Source organism: Triturus cristatus, chromosome 1_2, assembly GCF_964204655.1.
Source record: "Triturus cristatus chromosome 1_2, aTriCri1.1, whole genome shotgun sequence".
Lineage (NCBI taxonomy): Eukaryota > Metazoa > Chordata > Amphibia > Caudata > Salamandridae > Triturus > Triturus cristatus.
The window spans coordinates 1,195,716,044-1,195,737,483 of NC_140580.1; the positions used below are offsets into that span (position 1 = coordinate 1,195,716,044).

A 21,440-nucleotide genomic window follows, 5' to 3' on the forward strand; every position below is an offset into this window, starting at 1 on the left:
GCTGGAGCTTGGACATACACATTCTTGGACAAAATAGGTGGGGTCCTGGGTCTTAGACACACAGTATGTGAAAAGTCAGGTTTAGGACAGACAGTTTATAGAGTCGGGTCTTGGACACAGTAAGTGGAGGATCGAACTTAGACACACAGCATGTGGAGGGTGGATCTTGAACACAGTGTGTGGAGGGTCAGGTCTCTAAGGCACACACACACAGTATGTGGAGGGTCAAGTCTTGGACCTACTGTAGGTAAAGGCTGGGTCTTAGATACATAGTATGTTCAGGGTTCCGTCTTGGACCCACACGTTATGCGGCAGGTCAAGTCTTGAACACATACAGTATGAGAAGGGTCAAGCCTTGGGTACACTGTATGTGGAGGGCTGGGTCTTGAACACACACAATATGTGGAGGGCCGGGTCTTGGACACACAGTATGTGGAGGCCCGAGTCTTGTACACACACACACACTATGTGGAGGGTTAGGCGTTGGACACACACACTATGTGGAGGGTTAGGCCTTGGACACACACACTATGTGGAGGATTGGGTCTTGGACACACACACTATGTGGAGGATTGGGTCTTGGACACACACACTATGTGGAGGATTGGGTCTTGGACACACACACTATGTTGAGGGCCGGGTTGTGGACACAATGTATGTGGAGAATCAGGTCTTGGACATAAATTAGATGGAGGGTCAGGTCTTGGATAGACACAGTTCATATAGGGTTGGGTCTTGGACACACACACTATGCGGCAGGCCAAGACTTGAGCACACTGTATGTGGAGGGCCTGGTCTTGGACACACAAACACACACACTTTGGGGAGGGCCAGGTCTTGGACGCACACACACATACAATGTGGAGGGTTGGGTCTTGGGCACACACACTATGTGGAGGGCAGAGTATTGTACACACACATTATGTGGAGGGTCAGATCTCAGACACACACACTATGTGGAGGGCTGGGTCTTGGGCACACATACTATGTGGAGGGCTGGGCCTTGGACACATGCAGTATGTGGAGGGTCAATTTTGGACTCACTATATGTGGCAAGTCTTCCCAGAATAACCCTAGAGACAGTGGAGGGTAAGCAATGCATGTGATGAGACAGGACAGACACGTGGAGAGTGAGGCCGAACCACTAGTACCCCTGCCATTCATTCCAGCATCAAAAGATGTGGCTTCTGAGCACTGAACATTAACCCACTCTGCCTGCTTCCTTGAGGTGAGGGACAGATCGCCCTGACAATTACAGCAGGTCCCACCACTGGCCAGTTCTGGATGATTGAGGAGTTTCCATAAGCTTCAGGAGCTGGTGCATGAACTCTGCTCCGGGGTCCACTCTTGGAAAAACACTTTACAACAAAACCAGATATTTAAAAAAAAATAAACAGTCACACAGCCGTTTCCAAGACAGTGCACGTCAGGAATACTTACAGCTTCTGTGGGCGGATTTGTACAACTCGGGGTCTGAAATACAGTCATGCTTCTTCAACCAAGATACACCCACACTGCTTTGGTACTCACAATTTCTTAGAAATTAGTTGTGTTAAAACAGAAATGTAAAAACTAAAAAAATGATCAACTAAAACATTTCAAAACAGTTTAAATAAAAAAACTATCATTTATTTTATTTGTTCCCTTTTCTTCTTCATAAGCGCCAACATCATAAACTGAAACACAAAGAAAGACCATGCGAAGGTGGTCCGGGCCAGAGACATGTGTCCATCAATGATTGTGAAAGCCTGCACCATGGGGAGAAGGCTGCCAGCACCGTCGCTTTCACAGTGGGAGGTAGAACAGGCCACGCCTCCCCTTAGCACCAATCACTGCTCTCCTTCCGGGCCGCGCCTCCCCTTAGCACCAATTGCTGCTCTCCTGCCGGGCAAGATGGCACCGGCCCGAAACAGCATGGAAGAGGCTCCAACATGGAAGGAGGAGGCGGTTCCTATTTTTTTGTTAAATAATATAGATATATATTATATTTATAATTATTTCTCCTTTTTTCCTAGTATTGCACGTCAAACACTTCCTGTGCCCGTTGAGGCGCTTGACTTGTCTTCTCAGCCCTGAGCCATGGCAGGAGCAGGCCCAGAGGTGCGACGACTTTCGGCGATTCAAGACCAGTGTCACATGCTGGGTCTAGGAGGCGTCCGCTCCGTTACTTCATAGTTTTTTTGGTTTTGGAAAGCTTCAGCCATATATATTCCTGTGTTTTCACTTTTTGGGTGGAGTGTGCGGACACAAAAACCTTTCGCCATCTGTCACTCCATGCTAAAACCAAGGCTAATGCGCAGTGGACCAAGAGTGCTTTGAGGGCAGTGTATGGAAGCCTTGTAGGGTCACCCGGACCCAGTGCCCAGCAGGGAAGGGTTTCCACTTACCCACACAATGCAGAAAGGTGTGGGCACTTTGCGGTACAAAGCAGGCCAAAACGGGGTGAAAGCATGGAGTTCAAAGAAAGCAGACGGGTCCAACCTCAAGATGGAAGTTCATCCCGGCTGTGGGTGGCGGCAGGTTGAAGACACCGACAATGGGCAGCTGGTTGGGGTCCTGAGTTCGAAACGTGAACCGAGTGTGGTGCCACTGGCCATCCTGCAGCTGGGAAGAGAGAAAACACCCATCAACTCTGGAGAAATATTCCTAGGACTGAAGTGTAGATACTGCACTCAAATCCCACAGTCTTTGAAGCAGAGCTTCCTCAAGGCAGCAGCAATGCACTCACTCACTCACACACACACGCGTGGGCTTTACTTCACATAAGGCCGCTCATTTCAATTCATCAGGACAGCATGTTTCAAGCCCTGGGCTGCTCTGCTACAAGTAATTGTTATTGGGAGTTGTAGGAAGCTGGCTCTGTATATACTGTACCAAAGTAAGGTATGGTGCGCACAGAGTCCCGTGGATACCCAGAGGTTTTACATCCCACCGCTGATCCACCAATGTAGGAGGCTGGCTCTGTATATACTGTACCAAAGTAAGGTATAGTGTGCACAGAGTCCCGTGGATACCCAGAGGCTTTACATCCCACCGCTGATCCACCAATGTAGGAGGCTGGCTCTGTATATACTGTACCAAAGTAAGGTATAGTGCGCACAGAGTCCCGTGGATACCCAGAGGGTTTACATCCCACCGCTGATCCACCAATGTAGGAGGCTGGCTCTGTATATACTGTACCAAAGTAAGGTATAGTGTGCACAGAGTCCCGTGGATACCCAGAGGCTTTACATCCCACTGCTGATCCACCAATGTAGGAGGCTGGCCCTGAATATACTGTACCAAAGTAAGGTATGGTGCGCACAGAGTCCCGTGGATACCCAGAGGCTTTACATCCCACCGCTGATCCACCAATGTAGGAGGCTGGCTCTGTATATACTGTACCAAAGTAAGGTATAGTGCGCACAGAGTCCCGTGGATACCCAGAGGCTTTACATCCCACCGCTGATCCACCAATGTAGGAGGCTGGCTCTGTATATACTGTACCAAAGTAAGGTATAGTGCGCACAGAGTCCCGTGGATAACCAGAGGGTTTACATCCCACCGCTGATCCACCAATGTAGGAGGCTGGCTCTGTATATACGTTACCAAAGTAAGGTATAGTGTGCACAGAGTCTCGTGGATACCCAGAGGCTTTACATCCCACTGCTGATCCACCAATGTAGGAGGCTGGCTCTGTATATACGTTACCAAAGTAAGGTATAGTGTGCACAGAGTCTCGTGGATATCCAGCGGCTTTACATCCCACTGCTGATCCACCAATGTAGGAGGCTGGCTCTGTATATACTGTACCAAAGTAAGGTATAGTGCGCACAGAGTCCCGTGGATACCCAGAGGCTTTACATCCCACTGCTGATCCACCAATGTAGGAGGCTGGCCCTGAATATACTGTACCAAAGTAAGGTATGGTGCGCACAGAGTCCCCTGGATACCCAGAGGCTTTACATCCCACCGCTGATCCACCAATGTAGGAGGCTGGCTCTGTATATACTGTACCAAATAAGGTATAGTGTGCCCCGAGTCCAGGGGGTCCCAATAGGCTTTACATCCCACTGCTGATCCACCAATGTAGGAAGCTGGCTCTGTATATACTGTACCAAAGTAAGGTATAGTGCGCACAGAGTCCCGTGGATACCCAGAGGATTTACATCCCACCGCTGATCCACCAATGTAGGAGGCTGGCTCTGTATATACATTACCAAAGTAAGGTATAGTGTGCACAGAGTCTCGTGGATATCCAGCGGCTTTACATCCCACTGCTGATCCACCAATGTAGGAGGCTGGCTCTGTATATACTGTACCAAAGTAAGGTATAATACGCACAGAGTCCCGTGGATACCCAGAGGCTTTACATCCCACTGCTGATCCACCAATGTAGGAGGCTGGCCCTGAATATACTGTACCAAAGTAAGGTATGGTGCGCACAGAGTCCCGTGGATACCCAGAGGCTTTACATCCCACCGCTGATCCACCAATGTAGGAGGCTGGCTCTGTATATACTGTACCAAAGTAAGGTATAGTGTGCCCCGAGTCCAGGGGGTCCCAATAGGCTTTACATCCCACTGCTGATCCACCAATGTAGGAGGCTGGCTCTGTATATACTGTACCAAAGTAAGCTATAGTGTGCACAGAGTCCCGTGGATACCCAGAGGCTTTACATCCCACCACTGCCACCAATGTAGGAGGCTGGCTCTGTATATACTGTACCAAAGTAAGGTATAGTGTGCCCCGAGTCCATGGGGTCCCAATAGGCTTTACATCCCACTGCTGATCCACCAATGTAGGAATCTGGCTCTGTATATACTGTACCAAAGTAAGGTATAGTGTGCACAGAGTCCCGTGGATACCCAGAGGCTTTACATCCCACTGCTGATCCACCAATGTAGGAAGCTGGCTCTGTATATACTGTACCAAAGTAAGGTATAGTGTGCACAGAGTCCCGTGGATACCCAGAGGCTTTACATCCCACCGCTGATCCACCAATGTAGGAAGCTGGCTCTGTATATACTGTACCAAAGTAAGGTATAGTGTGCACAGAGTCCCGTGGATACCCAGAGGCTTTACATTCCACTGCTGATCCACCAATGTAGGAAGCTGGCTCTGTATATACTGTACCAAAGTAAGGTATAGTGTGCACAGAGTCCCGTGGATACCCAGAGGCTTTACATCCCACCGCTGATCCACCAATGTAGGAGGCTGGCTCTGTATATACTGTACCAAAGTAAGGTATAGTGTGCACAGAGTCCAGTGAGTCCCCAGAGGCTTTATATCCCACCTCTGATCCACCAATGTAGGAGGCTGGCTCTGTATATACTGTACCAAAGTAAGGTATAGTGTGCCCCGAGTCCAGGGGGTACCAATAGGCTTTACATCCCACCGCTGATCCACCAATGTAGGAAGCTGGCTCTGTATATACTGTACCAAAGTAAGGTATAGTGCGCACAGAGTCCAGTGAGTCCCCAGAGGCTTTACATCCCACCTCTGATCCACCATTGTAGGAGGCTGGCTCTGTATATACTGTTCCAAAGTAAGGTGTAGTGCGCACAGAGTCCAGTGAGTCCCCAGAGGCTTTACATCCCACCTCTGATCCACCATTGTAGGAGGCTGGCTCTGTATATACTGTTCCAAAGTAAGGTGTAGTGTGCAAAGAATCTAGGGAGTCCCCAGAGGTGTCACAAATGCTAAATTAGGTAAGTACTAACAGCTCTCTTTGTGGTGGTGTGGGTGAGCAGCTAGGCTTATCAGGAGGGTGTGCTAAGCATTTATTGTATTCACTCACTCAAGGACTGATGCACACACTCGGAGACTGAATCCAGACCAATCAGGTCAAGTCAAGTCAAGAATACTTTATTTCGACTCTAAAAGAGCCTTACCAATTAGGTAAGTATGGAAAACAATATACCGAGGGTCTTATTTATGAGCCCTTGCGTCACTTTTCCGCCGCTGGTGCGTCACTTCTTGTGACGCACTAGCCGTGTAAAAAATGAGTTATGTTGCATCATATTTACAAAGGACGCATCTAGGTAGATGCGTCACTTTGTAAACCCCTGCGCCACATTATACCTGCGCCAGGTATAATGTATGCAGGGTGGTCGTTCTGACGCAAGTAAGCCTTGTAGAAGTGACGCAGTGAAATCTATGAGGTTTCACCGCCCCACTTCTAGGACGCAAATGTGTCAAGATCTGATGTCTACCTCACAGCAGGCATGAGACTGACGCAGGCACAATTGAAGTGGGACTTGCCCATGTGAAATGACCCATTTCTGGAGTTGCATCACTTTTGTGACACACTCCAGCAATGCGTCATTTTTGCGCCTACAGATACTTCAGAAATACCGACGTATCTATAACTCCTTGCGACATGATGCGTCATACTGTAAATATGACACATCCAGCATGTCGCAAGGAGGGCGCAATGAAAAGTGACGCATCGCTGTTTACACGCAGCGATGCGTCACTTTTCATAAATGAGGCCCTTAGGCTTTATTTTAGAAGCAAGCAGGGCTTGGCGCAGGCGAGTGATATATACTTTCAAAATGCTCGACTGTGCAAGGTAATGCAGCTATGGTTGAAATTACAATTGTTACAGGTTTGCGTCACTTTTAAATGCAGTTTGTATCATAAAATAAGTACTTTCAGATTACTTTTGAGCTACTTTGGGGTATATTCACAAGAACGTGTGATAACTACCACAAGAGTAGCGTAATGCAACTTTCAATATCGCAGCCGATCACGTGAAAACAACCCCGTCTCAACGTGGAATTTACAACACGGCGGTACCATGCGACAGTCTGCCGAAAACACGGACAATGTCCACAATACAACCACCCCGACGGAGATTAAAACACAAACCACAACACCAGAAAACCTGTGATGAGCCTTTCCACGATGAGGAAAGCAGGGATAAGCAGCGCGAGGGCAGCAATACCCACGCGCAATGCGTGAACAAGCACAAGAACAGCACACGGAAAATGCCACTGAAGAACATACAGCAACAGCGGAGTACCACGGATGAACCCTGGCCAACTGCAAAGGACAACATGCGCACCACAACATCCAAGCACCATGGAAGGACAGAACCGACAGGCACACCAGATGGAAGAGACCAGTGGCAAATAAATCAGAGCCGCAGGAGCGACACACTCACCGTGCAGCATACGCGCATAAGCAGAAGTGCATCTCGACATTGGCAACATCCTGGTACAAACAGCAACCCCTCCACAATTGAACACAGGACACAACTGGATCGGCAAATGTGCACAACTAGGCAATTCACATCTGTAACCCCAGGGATATGTAACATGACAATGCACAATTCCAACCTGTAACCTGCAAATATGTTTTATTCACACATGCAGTGCAATTGGACATCTACTACTGTCCCATGATTGCCACGGACGGACACAATGTGACGTGCTCATGAGAAGTAGCTGTCAATGATGTAGTTCCTACGGGCCATTCCTGCCGCAGCTGCAGTGGGATGTGGGCCACCAGCCCCATCACCATCATCGTCCAGTACCTCTGGAACTGGGATCCATGGGGCCCTGGTGTGAACACAGATGTTGTGCAACACACAACACGCAACAATCATCTTGCACACGATGTCTGGGCTGTACAGGAGCTTTCCACCTGTGCCGTCCAGGCACCTGAAACGTGACTTCAACACGCCAAATGTGCATTCAACGTTGCCCCTGGTGAGTATGTGGGCCGCATTGTACTGCCTCTGGGCGGGTGTGTTCGGGTCCCGGAGGGGTGTCATCATCCAAGGGCAGAGTGCATATCTTTGACCACCTGTGACAGTGCAGGGAGAAAAGAGTCAATACTTGTTTCGGCAGGATGTGATGGCAGGCCCACCAATACAGTGACGCCTGTGCTGGCTGTGTGTGGGGTGAGTGTAAGCCAGCCCTCAGGGAGTAGCTGGTGCAGGCAACAACACCAACAGTCATCAGGCACTCAGACAAGCAATGTCAGAACCACAAGGGGGGATGACTCAAGTCGCACAGGGCCAGTGGCCCTGGATGCACAGTGGCCGACATGGGCCCACCGCCACGGAATGCTGACCTGTGGGAGAATGGGGCAGGGTCATGGGGGCAGAGCAGTGCCTCACATGTGTCATGGCTGCATTCAGCATCTCCACACGTCCAGCTGTTGTGTGGCTGTGGTGCCTTGAAATGTCTGTATTTGGTGCAGGGGTAGCCCAGGATGACCATGGAGTGGTGTAGTCATGTCTGGTAGATGGTCGTGTAGTCTGACTTGTCGAATGTGGCTTGGTCACGTGTGCATCCCCACAGATGTGCTTTGTGAGTTGGTGGCTGTGGTATGTGTGGTGTGTTGATTTGGTACTTACCAACGAGCAGTCCCGTTCCATATGTGCCATCCTGGAAGCTCTGGTTGATGATGGACTGTCGGAAGATGAAGGAATCGTGTACACTGTCTGGGTAGTTGGCGACGACATTGGTGAAGAGTCCCCGGTGGTCCACTATTGCCTGCACATTGATGGAATGCGTGTGTTTTCTGTTGCGGTAGTGGTGTGCAGGGGGCACAAGTGGAACATGTATGTGTGCAGTCAATTGCCCCCAACACGGCCGGGAATCCGGCTATGGCGTAGAAGCCTTGCTTTGTCTCCAGCTGTTCCTGCGCACTGTTGGGGAAGTGAAGGTACTGAGGTATGAAGCTGAGGATGGCATCCAGGACAGGTGTGATGAACTTTGATAGGGCTGGCTGTGAGACTCCTCCGACTCTGGCAGCTGTTGGTTGGAATGTCCCAGAGGCCAACAGGTGCAGCACAGCCAGCAGCTTTGTCTGCGGTGGGATGTTGGTTCTCAGCTGTGTTGGGACCGTCAGCCTGTGGGTGATATAGGTCATGATGCAGAGAATGGTTGTCCTTTTGAGCCTGTAGTGGGCAATTACTTCAGCGGGCATTAGGTCTGTGAGAGTAGTGCATTTTCGGTAGGTCCGCTGTCTTACTCTAAACTGCCTCTGTGGTGGTCCATGGGGTGGGGGGGCGGGTCCGGTTCCTGAGGCTGGTGGCGGTGGATGTTGTGGCCCTGTTGGGGCTCTGAGCTGCATGATGAGTAGCTCCATGCCGTCGTTTGTTCTTCGGGTGTGGCTGTGTGCGGGGCTCCGTTGCCTACTGCAGGGAGTCATCCGTCTTTACACCTGTTGAGGCAGGTGTTAAATACCTGCGGCCACCGCGGCTTATCGCCTGTCTTTAGTTCACTTTGCAGTTCTGTCAGTTCGTTGTGAAAGTGGTGTTGTTGTTTTTTTGTGTGTTTTTTTACACGGGAACGCCTACTCTGCATCTCAGTAGAATTCGTTGGTGGTGTCCGCCGTGGTGTTAGATTTTGGGGCAGTTATAGCGGGAATACAGGCGTTGTCTGCACTTTGCACCTGCTTGTGAATGGGGTGTTGAATCTATCTCCACTTTTGTTGCGTTAAGGTAGAGATAAATCCGAGCTGTCTCCTTGTGAGTATGGCCCTTAGAGTACTGGGGGTGGTATGCCTAGATACCACACCTTAGGATATCTGCATACAAGGTAAGTACAACTTTTTATACTTTGCAATTGTGTTCACTGAACAATTTTAGGCCGAATATCTTAAAACATGGGTTCTTTTGGGAGAAAAATTATTATCGGTTTTTGAGGTATGTACTCGACTCACAAGGGTGAGCTTTAGGGATTAGGACCAAGGTTCCCCAAGGTCTAGATGGGCACTCAAGATGCACCACTAGCGGCACTGGGGGAGAGGGTGCAGAGCAGGGGCCCAATGTTAACCAATGATGCTAAGGGGGCCTTTGGTTAGGGTCTGCTGATGAGCAGGCTACCCGCTTGTGGGAGTCAAGCTCCTGGGGTTAAGGTCAGCACTTCAGGGGCCAACGACTAGCACAGGAGTTGCACCACCAGCAGCACTCGGGCGGCCGGGTGTATTGTGCAAAACGGACTTCGGGGACCCTGTGTTTTCCAATAGAGACCTTTGGTTTTAGAAAGATGCTGCAGGCTCGGGCAGGGAGACTTCCTGAAGGCGACCACTGGCTGGAGTGGTAAGTTGGGGCCTTGGGGGATGCCTGGACATAGTCGGTTAGGCTGTCAGGTGCAAGGGTGTCTTCTGGCATTGGGTTTTCTTAACAGCCTCAATCACGATAGGGGGGACCTTTCAGATTGAGGCTGCAAGTGACGTTGGGAGTCTTGAAGGAGGTCAGGGATCACCAGATCCCAAGTCAGGATCGCTGGGGAGACCTCCTTGGGGTGTTGGGCCACTCAAAATCAGGCCGTGGGCGTCAGGTGCAGAGTCCTGCAGAATCGTGGAGTCACCAGAATCCGGATTCTGGATGTGAGTCTTGGGTTGAGCAAATCCGGTGCTCACAGGAGACAGAGCCAGTGGGAAGGTCGCAGGGCAGGTCCTCCGGGCTCTTGGGGTTTCTGGCTGCTGGACTCGCCAGGGTTCTTGCTGTAGGCACGTCGTAGATGGGACAGGCCGGTAGGGCTGGGGCCAAGGCAGTTGGTGTCCCCTTCTCCTTCCTGGGTCAGTCCTACTTTCTTCCTTGAATCTGAGGAGGCAATCTTCAGGGTAGCCCCTAAATGCTACATTTAGAGCCTTTAAAACAGTGGCGACTCCTCCACTAAGGCGGAGGAGCGTTGCCCCACTGATGCAAAGCAGTGAAAGAAAGAACAAATCCAATGATAATAACTCGAGGTGATTCTCATTGTGTTCATTCCTGCTGCTTAGCTCTGTGGGGTGGGCAGGGCTGCTCTGCTTGGAGAGCAGGGGAGGAGTGGTTTGCCCACTCCAAGTGGGCATGTCTCTTTGGCCGGCCCTATCGGGCTGGCTAAAGAGTCATGTGCACTTCACATGCACATGTTCTCAATGCAGGCTGCATTACAGCCTTCATGGAGAACATGCCCAGGCCCCCATTCCCTGGCTGAGCACAGAACCACAGTGCTCAGAGAATCACAACACTGCATTGCAGCGTTGTGATTGGCTTAGGGGAGGGAGCCTGGCTGCTTCCTGTTCCGGCTCCGGAGAGCAGAGACTGTTACACGTTAGGGGAGTAAGGTTTATTTTGTACATCCCCTCCACTCCCTCCCCCGCTCGTACGCCACTCCCGATCTGTGCCGGCTGCTACTGCATTAAAGGGGTGAGCCTGTTGGGACCAATGGCTCCCTTCCTTGAGGTGGGTACACCCCCTATTATGCCACCCTACCATGGGAGGGGGAATGGGCCTCTTCTAATTGGAGGGGACTGAGATGTGTGCTTCACCTCGCCTCCCCCACCTGAGGGGTGGGGTTGGCAAAGGTGGGAACACCTCTCTTCCTAGCTTGGATTTACTGCCAATTCTCCCGTCCAAAGTGGGGGGCAGAACGGGTGGAAGCCAGATGCTGGGGGCAGCAAAAGGCAGGGACAGCGTCCAAAGGTGGCAGGCCTTTGAAGCTTCCCCTTTCGTGGACCCAGCCCATCCTGGGGGAGGAGACATGATGGGGACTACATATGCAAAAGGAAGAAATATTCCCATTGTATTAGCTTGCATCTTGAGAACCCCCATTCTCCTTTGAGATTCACTTGTGAAAATGACATTGTCCTGATGAAGGTGGTTAAAATTCCAACCCACCGAAACATGCGTTGACCGAGATCGACTATAAGGGAAGCCTGCATATGACAACACACCAGTGGATATTCTTTTGATTAAATCCTACCACTTAATTTACGATTGAGTGTCTGTCAGTCAAAATAATAGGAGTCCCTTTGATAATTTATGATTTTCTGTGCATGAATGTGTTGCGTGTATGAGATGGTTATGGCTGGTAGTATGATTGATGGATGTTAGTGAGTGGGGGTAATGACAATGTATTTTATAGTGATATTTGTTGCAATATAATTGTTGTTTTGTTTCTGTACTATTGACATACTGTTATTCGTGCATTAATAGTAAAGTATTACTGTATAATGTTTGTCTAGATTGCACTGATATGAATTTGTAGTCAAAAAGTTTTCATATATACAAAATAATAATTTGAATAATCAAGAAAATAAAATATATATATATATATATATATATATATATATATATATACTTTTTCAATAAACATTTTGTTCTATGGTGTACCTGTTTCTAATATGACGCTAATGGAAGCCGCTTAGTAATGAATTATAGGTCAGACAAGCGTGTTCTTTATTGATAGTTGTTACTTCCCCCTGTACTCCTGGACCTTAAATTAACTTAGGGGGTGCCTTCTCCTTGTGCCACCTATTTAGCCCCTTGAGTGCCCCGCCCTTTCCACGCCCTGTGCCGGGCGTTTCATTAGCGGGCGGGGCTCATGACGAGATAGTCTCGTCATGGGCACAGCGCAACCGCGGCCCATGACGAGACCATCTCGTCATGGGCACTCAAGAGGATAAGCACCACCTTGATGCTCTGACCTCAGTTACTTTTCTTGAATTTCCGCACCAGAAACGCAAAGCCATAAAGAGTACCGACATTGTCATGTTTGAAAAAATAGGGCCCTAAAAGGGAACAACCTTGATCCTAGAAACTTGTCCTCAGTGTGGGGAGGATGGGAGGGCCGGTAAAGAATCTGCGGCTAGGTCATGTCTCTATCAGATAAGGCGTTACCAAAGGTAAGTAACTTGTTCATCTGAGTGAGACATCTAGCTGCAGATGCCTTACCTTTGAATAGATATCCCAGCAATACCACCCCGGTGGTGGTTCTGCGGACAAATTCTTAAACTAGGAAGTGCTGGAGGACCGAACGGGTAAAGTGTCCATATCTGCAGACCTGACTGTCCAGGCAGTACTGTTTGGTGAACATGTGCAGAGACGCCCACATCGCTGCCTGACAGATGTCCAGGACTGGGACTCCATGAGCTAGTGCAGTGGTTGCAGCTTCAGCTCTGACGGAACAAGCTCTTAAGCCTTCAGGTGGCAGCTTTTCCTCCAAAGCAAAGTTGATCTTGATGCAGAGAATGACCCATCAAGAGATGGTCCATTTCTTCACCATCCAACTTTTCTTCGCACTAACATACTGTAAGAAAGTGGCTCTGTATATACTGCACCAAAGTAAGGTTCAGTGTGCACAGAGTCCACAGTCCCCAGAGGTTTGGCAGAGGCTAAAGTTAGATATAACCTTACTCTCTAAAGTGGTAGCTTGGTCGAGCAGTAAGGCAGTATCAGAAGACAGTGTAAAGCATTTGTTGCACACACTCAGCCAGCAAATGGTCTCACACACTCAAGAACTGAACTCTAGGCCAATGGTTTTGTATAAAAATATATTGTTTTATTTTAGAACCACAGTTAGGCATAAAAATACTTTCTCAGAATGAGATGCTCTAGTTGAATACTTTCAATAAGCAATAGACTTTTAAATGCAATAGTTACAGTTGTTGCAATGGGCAACACAAGTTAAACACAATTATAACATTGAGCTCAATGGGAATCTTTAAGTAAACGCATTATCAATTACTTTGCATAGGTTTTTCTTACTCAGGGCTGGATCCTGGATTCAGCCTGGTGCATTTCCTGTAAACGGTTGAAAGAAATCGTTTTTGTTACACAGGCGATTTTTAATGAATATTTGTATGTTTCAAATATCGACACAGAAGAATTTCTGGCAAAAGCCAGGCAATGTTATCCTATGGAGGAAAGTTTGGTTATCGGAAAATCACAGTTGTAATTGCTTTGTAGGGTCAGTGCTGGGCAAAAAGATCCAGCACTGGGATCTCTCCTGATGACAGGTGAGTAATTTCGTTTTCGTTGATCGGGTGATTTTTAGTGAATATTTTAAAGTTTCAAAACTCGACACTTAGAAGAAATTCCAAGTGAAAACCAGTCAATGTTACTCTATGGAGAAAATGTAGGTTATCGGCTTTCAGGTAAGTACTCGACTGGCAGAGTTAAGGTTCTGGGGATAGACTCAGGGGTCTCCCAGGGTCAGGTAGGTACAGTTGTTACACCCTCAGCGGCACAGGGGCAGCCGGGTGCAGAGAGAGTAGGCCCAATGTTAGCCTATGGCGGGTAGGGGGCCTTTGGTTGGTGGCTGCTTGCAGGCAGGCCACGCGGCTGTGGGAGCTGAGCTCCTGGTCACTTGCACAGGGCAAGTGGGGAAGTAGAATAGAACAGATGCTGCACTTCCAGGGGCACACGGGCGGCTGGGTTCAGGGTGCTTTTGAGCCATCGGGCGCTCAATGGATTTCAATGGGAAAGCTGTGTGACGAACAAAGGCTGCAAGCTCGGGGACGGAGATTCTTCAGGTGCGACCACCACTTCGAGAGATACGTTAGGGAGCTGTAGGTTAGATAGGCACCCAGGAGTTGGGCACAGGGGGCTGCAGGGGTGTCTTTTGGCTTCGGGAAATCTTACCCTCTGCTGGTTGCGGTTGGGGGAGTCCCTGGAGTTGAGGCTGCAGGCGTCGTCAGGAGCATCGTGGAGGGTCCTTGGGTGCTGGATTCTTGGTCATGGTCGCCGGGGGGACGTCCTCGTGGTCCTTGTTCACTCAGGCACAGGCCGGGCTCGGCGGGTGCAGAGTGTGCTGGATTCGCGGTTCCTGGCTGGCACCAGGGGTTGTTGCTGTTTGACCAGAACCACTGCTCGTGGGAGTCCCAGTCTTTAGATGAGCAAGGCAGTCAGGTCCTCCAGGGTTTTCGAGGTTGCTGACCACAGGAAACGCCGGTATTTAGCAGAAGCTGGTTCGAGGGTTGTCAGGACTGTAGGGTTGGGGCCAAGTCAGTTGGTGTCGTCCTCTTGTTAGCAGCTGCACGGCAGGTCTTCTTTCTTCTTGTTCTTCTTCTTGTTTCAGAATCAGGATCTGAGGAAGGAAGATTCAGGGTGCCCCTAAATACTAAATTTAGGGGCGTTACAGGTAGGGAAAGGTCAGGGACCAATGGGTCCCTTTCCTGGGGTGAGTACACCCCCTGTTCTGCCACTCCCCAGTGGGAGGGGTGCCGGAGCCTAGTCCTGATTGGGTAGGGCTTCCCATCCTCAAAATGGTGAGAGCCCGGAGTCGTGCTTCACCTCGCCTCCCCCACCTGAGGGGTGGGGTTGGCAGAGGCTGGCACACCCCCTTTCCTCCCTTGGGTTTTTCCGCCAGTCTTCCCGCCAGAGTGGGGGTCAGAACCGGTGGGGACCAGTTGCTGAGTACAGCAAGTGGTCTGGGGAGGCTCACAAAGGCGGCATGCCTTTGAAGCTTCCCCTGCCCATCCTGGGGGAGGAGGCTTGGCACCTTGCCCCAGGATGTGCATTGTTGCAGGCCCACCAGAGCAGATGGCTCTCTACCCAGGGGGCCAGCAACCTATCTGCTGGGTGGCAGCCTAGGCAGCCTCTCAGTTAGGACACAGGTTGAGGGTTAGTTTCAGGGGGCAACTCTAAGTTGCCCTCTGTTGTGCGTTTTACATTAAATCCCACACTGGCATCAGTATGGATTTAATGTGCTGAGAAGTTTGATACTAAACTTCTCAGTCTTCAGTGTAGCCATCATGGTGCTGTGGAGTTCGTGATGGCGACCTCCCAGCACCATATACTCTTAATGGCAGCACTGCACTTACAGTGCCCAGGAATGGACCTAGGTACTGTAGGGGTACAGGGCTCATGCACCAATACCCACACCACTGGCATAGGGCACCCAGCTAGAGGGGTGACTGAGGTATGCCAGGGCAGTGTGTTGTGGGCCTGGCACACAGGGATGTGTGCCATGTCAACTCTGTTTTGTTCTGCACCAAGACACTCAGCCTGCAAAGGCAGTGTGTGTGTGTCAGGGTACAGGGCCTCTAAGGGTGGCACAATAAGTGATGCCGCCCTTAGGGGCCTTCTATGGTCACAAGGCCCTGGGTACATGGGGTACCATTTACCAGGGGTTAAAATGTGATCAGGGTTTGCCAAATGGGTTTTGTTTTGGGGAAAGAACACAAGCCCTGGGGTCCTGATTGACAGGAGCCCAGGGCACATCAAGTCAAAGAGCATCAGTAGTCTGGCAACAAAAGAAAAAAAAGGGGGGGATTACTGCAACAGAAACCCACTTTCTCACACATACCTCACGGAAAGTTAGTCGTCCACCCGGAAATCTTTAGTGCGGTCAAGGCAGAACAACAATGCTCCTTTTGGGTCCAGACGGTGGAGTCTGGTGGAATGAGCTCTGATACCTTCAGGAGGCTCCTTCTTGGCCAAGGTTCAGCAGATCTTGAAGCACAGGATCATCCACCTGGATGAAGTTCTTTTGTGGACAGCCTTGCCCTTCATCTCGCCCACATATCCGATGACTCACTGGTCATCCAGTCTGAATTCTCTGCTTCTATTCAAGTAGAAGCTCACTGCCCTCTTGGGGTCCAACAAAGAAGTCTTTCCTCCTCCTTAGATGGATGTGGGGGAGGGTAGAAAGGAGGCAAGCTAATGGACTGCCCCAAGTGGAACGGAGTGACCACCTTAGGCAAGAATGCAGCTCTGGTCTTAAGAACTATCTTATCCGCATAGAGGGATGTAAAAGCAGGCTTAGAGCTAACAGCCTGCAACTCACTCACCCTTCTAGCAGATGTAATTGCAACTAAAACAGCCTTGAAAGCAAGAATCCTTAAACAGCAAATATGTAAAGGTTGAAAGGACGAACTACTTAGAGACTTAAGGACAAGATTATGGTCCTACTAAGGCATAATAAACGGAGTGGGAGGAAACCTATAGGTGAGACCTTTAATAAATCTCATAACTATGGGTGATTTAAAAAGAGAAGGCTGATCCGACAAACAAAGAAATGCCGACACGGCAGATAGGTAACCTTTAACAGTTGCCACAGCACAACCTTGTTGTGCCAGGGATAGCGCAAAACTTAAAACCTCTGACAAGTGGGATTTCAAAGGATCAATTGACTTCTCTCCACACCATTTAACAAATTTCACGCACCTGCCAGCCTAGACTGTCTTGGTGAAGTGTCTCCTGGCCGATAAAATAACATCCACCACATCAGATGTGAGAGAGAGATAACTCAGGCATGAAGGGGCAAAGTCTGAGGTGGGGGTGTAGAAACTGCCCCTACGACTGCGAGATGAGGGCTTCCCTGGAAGGGAGATGGAGCGGAGGATGCAATGAGAGGTAAAGAGGATTCATGTACCACACCATTCTAGGCCAATCTGGGGCAATTAATATAACTTGGGCCCGGTCTTGACAAATCTTCCTCAGAACTCGAGGAATCAAGAGTATGAGGGGAAACACGTAAAGAAGCTGGGAGCCCCAATCTAACTGAAACGTGTCTCCCAGAGCTCCCTGCAACGAATACTGGAGACTGCAGAATGACGGTGTAGGACCTGGGGTCTCCAGGCCCTATGGGGCGGTAACGTGACACGAGCGGTCGGGCCACCAAAGGTCTGTGTGTAAAGCAACCATACAACACGCACCTCACATGGGACGAGGAACCCACACAATAAGTGACGCCACACTGGAGGAGTTATGTAAATACTCAAGTTTATCCAAGTAGATCATGTTAGATGCAGTTCATGAGGTAGCAGTACATTTCATAAGCTGATAACACCATTCCTAGCGATATACCTGTCAGTCAGGAGCTATAAAGGTTGGTCATCCCCTAAATGCAATTCATAAAATATCAGTACTGCCTGAGATACAATTACCATTCACGTATATGTACTCGCGCGCTTCACTTTCCTGTAGCGCCTTAGGGGGGTGATTATAGCGCTAGGCGCGCTAATCGGTGACGACCTCAGAACGGGGCATCTAGCACAGAGAGCTACTCGTGATCAAGGACATTTAGCACTTCAATATGGAACATGAATAACAGAGCGCTACTCGTAATCATTAGCACGTAGCACTTCAATATGGAACATGAATAACAGTGCACTACTCGTAATCAATAGCACGTAGCACTTCAATATGGCACATGAATAACAGAGCGCTACTCGTAATCACTAGCTCGAAGCACTTCAATATGGCACATGAATAACAGAGCGCTACTCGTAATCACTAGCACGTAGCACTTCAATATGGCACATGAATAACAGAGCGCTACTCGTAATCACTAGCACGTAGCACTCAATATGGAACATGAATAACAGAGCGCCACTCGTGAGCGATGACATTCAGCATTTCACTACGGAGCATAGATAACATAGCGCTATTCGTGAGCAATGACATTCAGCATTTCACTACGGAGCATAGATAACATAGCGCTATTCGTGAGTTCGGGTGTCTAGCCCTTCAGGTCAGAACCGGACTATCAGAGCACTACTCGTACTCTGGGACAGTCAATGCTTCACACAGGGGCTGTCCGCAGGGAGCGCACGGGACTTGCAGAGCGAGTCTCCCAGCTCCGGTGCAGTTCGTAGGGCACCACGCTTCAGTACTGTTCACGGGGGCACAAGAAGAGGATCCCTCGGCGGGGTCTCTCCGTTGCGATGACAGGGGGGAACTCCCACGGAGAGGGGACCCGAGCTGAGGGTGCGGTGTGGCTCCCAACCAGTAGGGGGCGCACCAGGGGCAATTCCAGCCTCCGGGCTTACCTCGTTCTCGGCGTCAGCAGGCGTCCGCTCCAGCGACGATGGGGAAACTCGGCCCCAGGCCTCGCGCACCTTCTCACACAGCTGCGACGGCAGCGGCGGGGCCCCGGGCTTCTCACGGGCCTCGCGACTTCTGCAGGGCACTTCTTCCGGCCTCCGGGCCGCGGCGGTGAGCGCGCTGGCTCCCACGTCACAGGGGGGTGCTCAAGTTAAGGATGGGGGTTCCGCGCTCAGCGGAGCACGCTGCCGGGGGTCCCAGACCAGATCAGGGAGCGCAGGAGTCACAGCACTAATACCTGGTCGATCCCCGGTGGCTCTCCAATCTGCTTTGCATACGGCTTCAGGGGTCAGTCTGGACACGCAGTCTCAGCGCTTGGCATATAAGGTTTAGAGTTCAATCTGGACACGCAGTCTCAGTGCTTGGCATATGAGTTTAGAGTTCAATCTGGACACGCAGTCTCAGTGCTTGGCATATAAGTCTCTGTTCTCAGATGTTAGGTGAAGTCTTGTTGGCGCAGATGTATCTGGCGCCCTTAAAGGGGTTCTGTTACAGGGGGGTAGGGATGGAGAAGGCGACTAGGTCCTTCCTAGTCAGGCTGGGCAGAGGTTCTCTGGGTCTTCCTACTGCTGGGCAAGATCAGTGGGTTTCACAGGGTCCCTCACTCACTTAAGAGGCAGCACCTAAATCCGGTCACTCTCAGAGGCATAAGTCCCTGGCTAGGCCCTACCACCTACACTCCTGGTGGATTCTTCCACCTCTGCTTCACCCCACTGGCCAACTCAACACAAAAAGTTCCCTCCCTCACTTAAGTAGCCCTAGGTCAGGTGACCTCTGGCCAAGGCGGCAAAAGTAAAAACCACACCTCCCTTCTAGAAGGTTCCAGCACATTCCAGGAGCTTCCCCACTCTACCTATGGGACAAAAAGGCGGGCTGGAGTCGCAACATTGTTGTGGGGTTCCAGCCAGCTCCTGGCAGCTAGGGTGCTACTAGAAAAGACCACTCTGCAGTAGCAGGGGCCTGTGGCAGCCATCTTGGGTGAAGGGAGCACCTGCACCTTAACACTACAAAAACGAAAAAATTCAGGGAAAAAGGGCCAAGTCCAACAGACGGGCAGTGCGAGTTCTCGTGAGTAGCAAACAGGTCCAACTGAGGAAACCCCCACATCACTAAAAAGTGAAGTACCACATCCAGACAGAGACACCACCTGCGGTCGGCTGAATACTTACAGGACTCTAGCCAGGTGATTTGCAATGGCACAAATCTGATGGTCCTGAGCCAAGGACCAAAGTCGCAGAGCTCCTCTGCAGAGAAGATGGGAACCCTACTCCTCTCTCTTTGTTGATATACCACATTGCTGTAGTGTTGTCTGGTAAGACCTGAAGAACAAGTTACCAACCTTCGGTAACAATGTATCTGGTAGAGACACAGTCTAGCCGCAGATTCCTTAACTTAGAATATCCCCAGGCATCAGACTGGATCCAGAAAACGTTTTCCCCAGCAGCACCTCTGCACGCGGGGGGCCTCGTCGCCTGGCTCCGTCCTGACGTCGTCCATGGAAGTGACGTCAACTGAGCCATATAAGACCCCCCCCGGATTGCTGACATCAGTTTTCTACAGTGAAACATTTCCACGCCACAATGTGGAGCCATGACAAAAACTGCAATAGTATAGGAACAGTGTGTCAATAAAGAGAAAAACCTTTGAAAATAACAATGATTAAAAAAAAAATGATAGAATGAGAAACAACACCATGTGGAAAAAATACTCAAAACATGTAGGGACTGAAGTGGACGAACAGGGCACTCGCCCCACATGTGTGACATTCTAATCGCCAGACTCCAATAGGATCAGAAACATTATTCGAAAACATTGGGGCATCCTCAACACCGGTAATTTACAACTTGCAACACCTAGGTTTGCTTTCAAGAGAATCAGTAACCTTAAAGATATACAAATCCACACCAGACCGAAGATCAGAAGTGTCCCAACACAGAGAGCTTTGTGGGACCTCCCACCAGTCCAGGGCCACTATCCTTGTGGCTCCTGTGCAGCGTGCCCAATGACAAAACCCACCAAAGAAATCACCTTCTCCAATAACTTTACCTGGAAACTGACTAAACATACAAATTGCAAGACCATCAATTGCATTTACTTGCTTTCATGCCCTTGCCACCTCTGGTATGTAGGCATGACCACCAGAGCAGCAAAAATACTCATGAGCGGATAGAAGAGTAATATCAGTTGCCACAGATTGACTACCAAACTTTACACACATTTCGAGACTGCGAGACACACCTGCGATAACTTGAGTTGGGTGATACTGGAAGCACATCCATCCATCTCACCATCAGCACTCTTTAAGATAGAACAGAGATGGATCTATCGTCTAGGCACTGACAAACACGGGCTCAACGAAAATATCCCCTGGGGTAGCCTTAACAGGAGTTAGCCACACCCTGTATGACATCACAAAACTTCACTGATGGTCCATGGCCTTTATTAATGTCACCCTATGATGGCACCCCAATCGTAGCTTATATGCCAGTTAAGCGCCATTCCAAGATGATAATGTGCTACAAATGGCCTTCACATGCATCGCATTTCACACGCAATTTTCACCTTCCAAAATGGCGCCCAAAGTGAATAAAGGATGACTATCAACATGGCCGCTAATTTTTTGCACTCTTTTCTCAAGTTCAATCCACCTACACGGGTTGATTCACCAGCCTTCGGCTCCTATGACGGGACTCCACCCCCACTGCGCGCGACTTTTTAAACCACAATCCGGACGGGATCATTACCTCCCAGATCCGGCAGTGCGGGGTAGGTCGAACGTCTACTGGACGCAGTTTCTTGGTGAGTACTAAATCCCTTCGTGTGCTTTGGAGTCACTCTGTCGGCGTCCTGCACGTACAAGGACACCCGTAAGGCTTAGGCCTAGGTGCCGATTTCAGGCGCC

At 49.9% G+C, this 21,440-nt stretch overlaps 1 protein-coding gene across 3 annotated transcripts in view; it reads right to left on the reverse strand.

Moving 5' to 3' along the window:
• Positions 1-1,607: 1,607 nt before the first annotated feature.
• The window catches only part of COL27A1 (collagen type XXVII alpha 1 chain), a 2,221,286-nt gene continuing 2,201,453 nt past the window's right edge, over positions 1,608-21,440 (reverse strand). For all 3 annotated transcript variants that reach the window (XM_085614179.1, XM_085614180.1, XM_085614178.1), the window contains exon 61: positions 1,608-2,604. In XM_085614179.1, the coding sequence (XP_085470305.1) occupies positions 2,458-2,604 (147 nt within the window). In that variant the 3' untranslated portion in view covers positions 1,608-2,457. The remainder of the gene's footprint in view (positions 2,605-21,440) is intronic.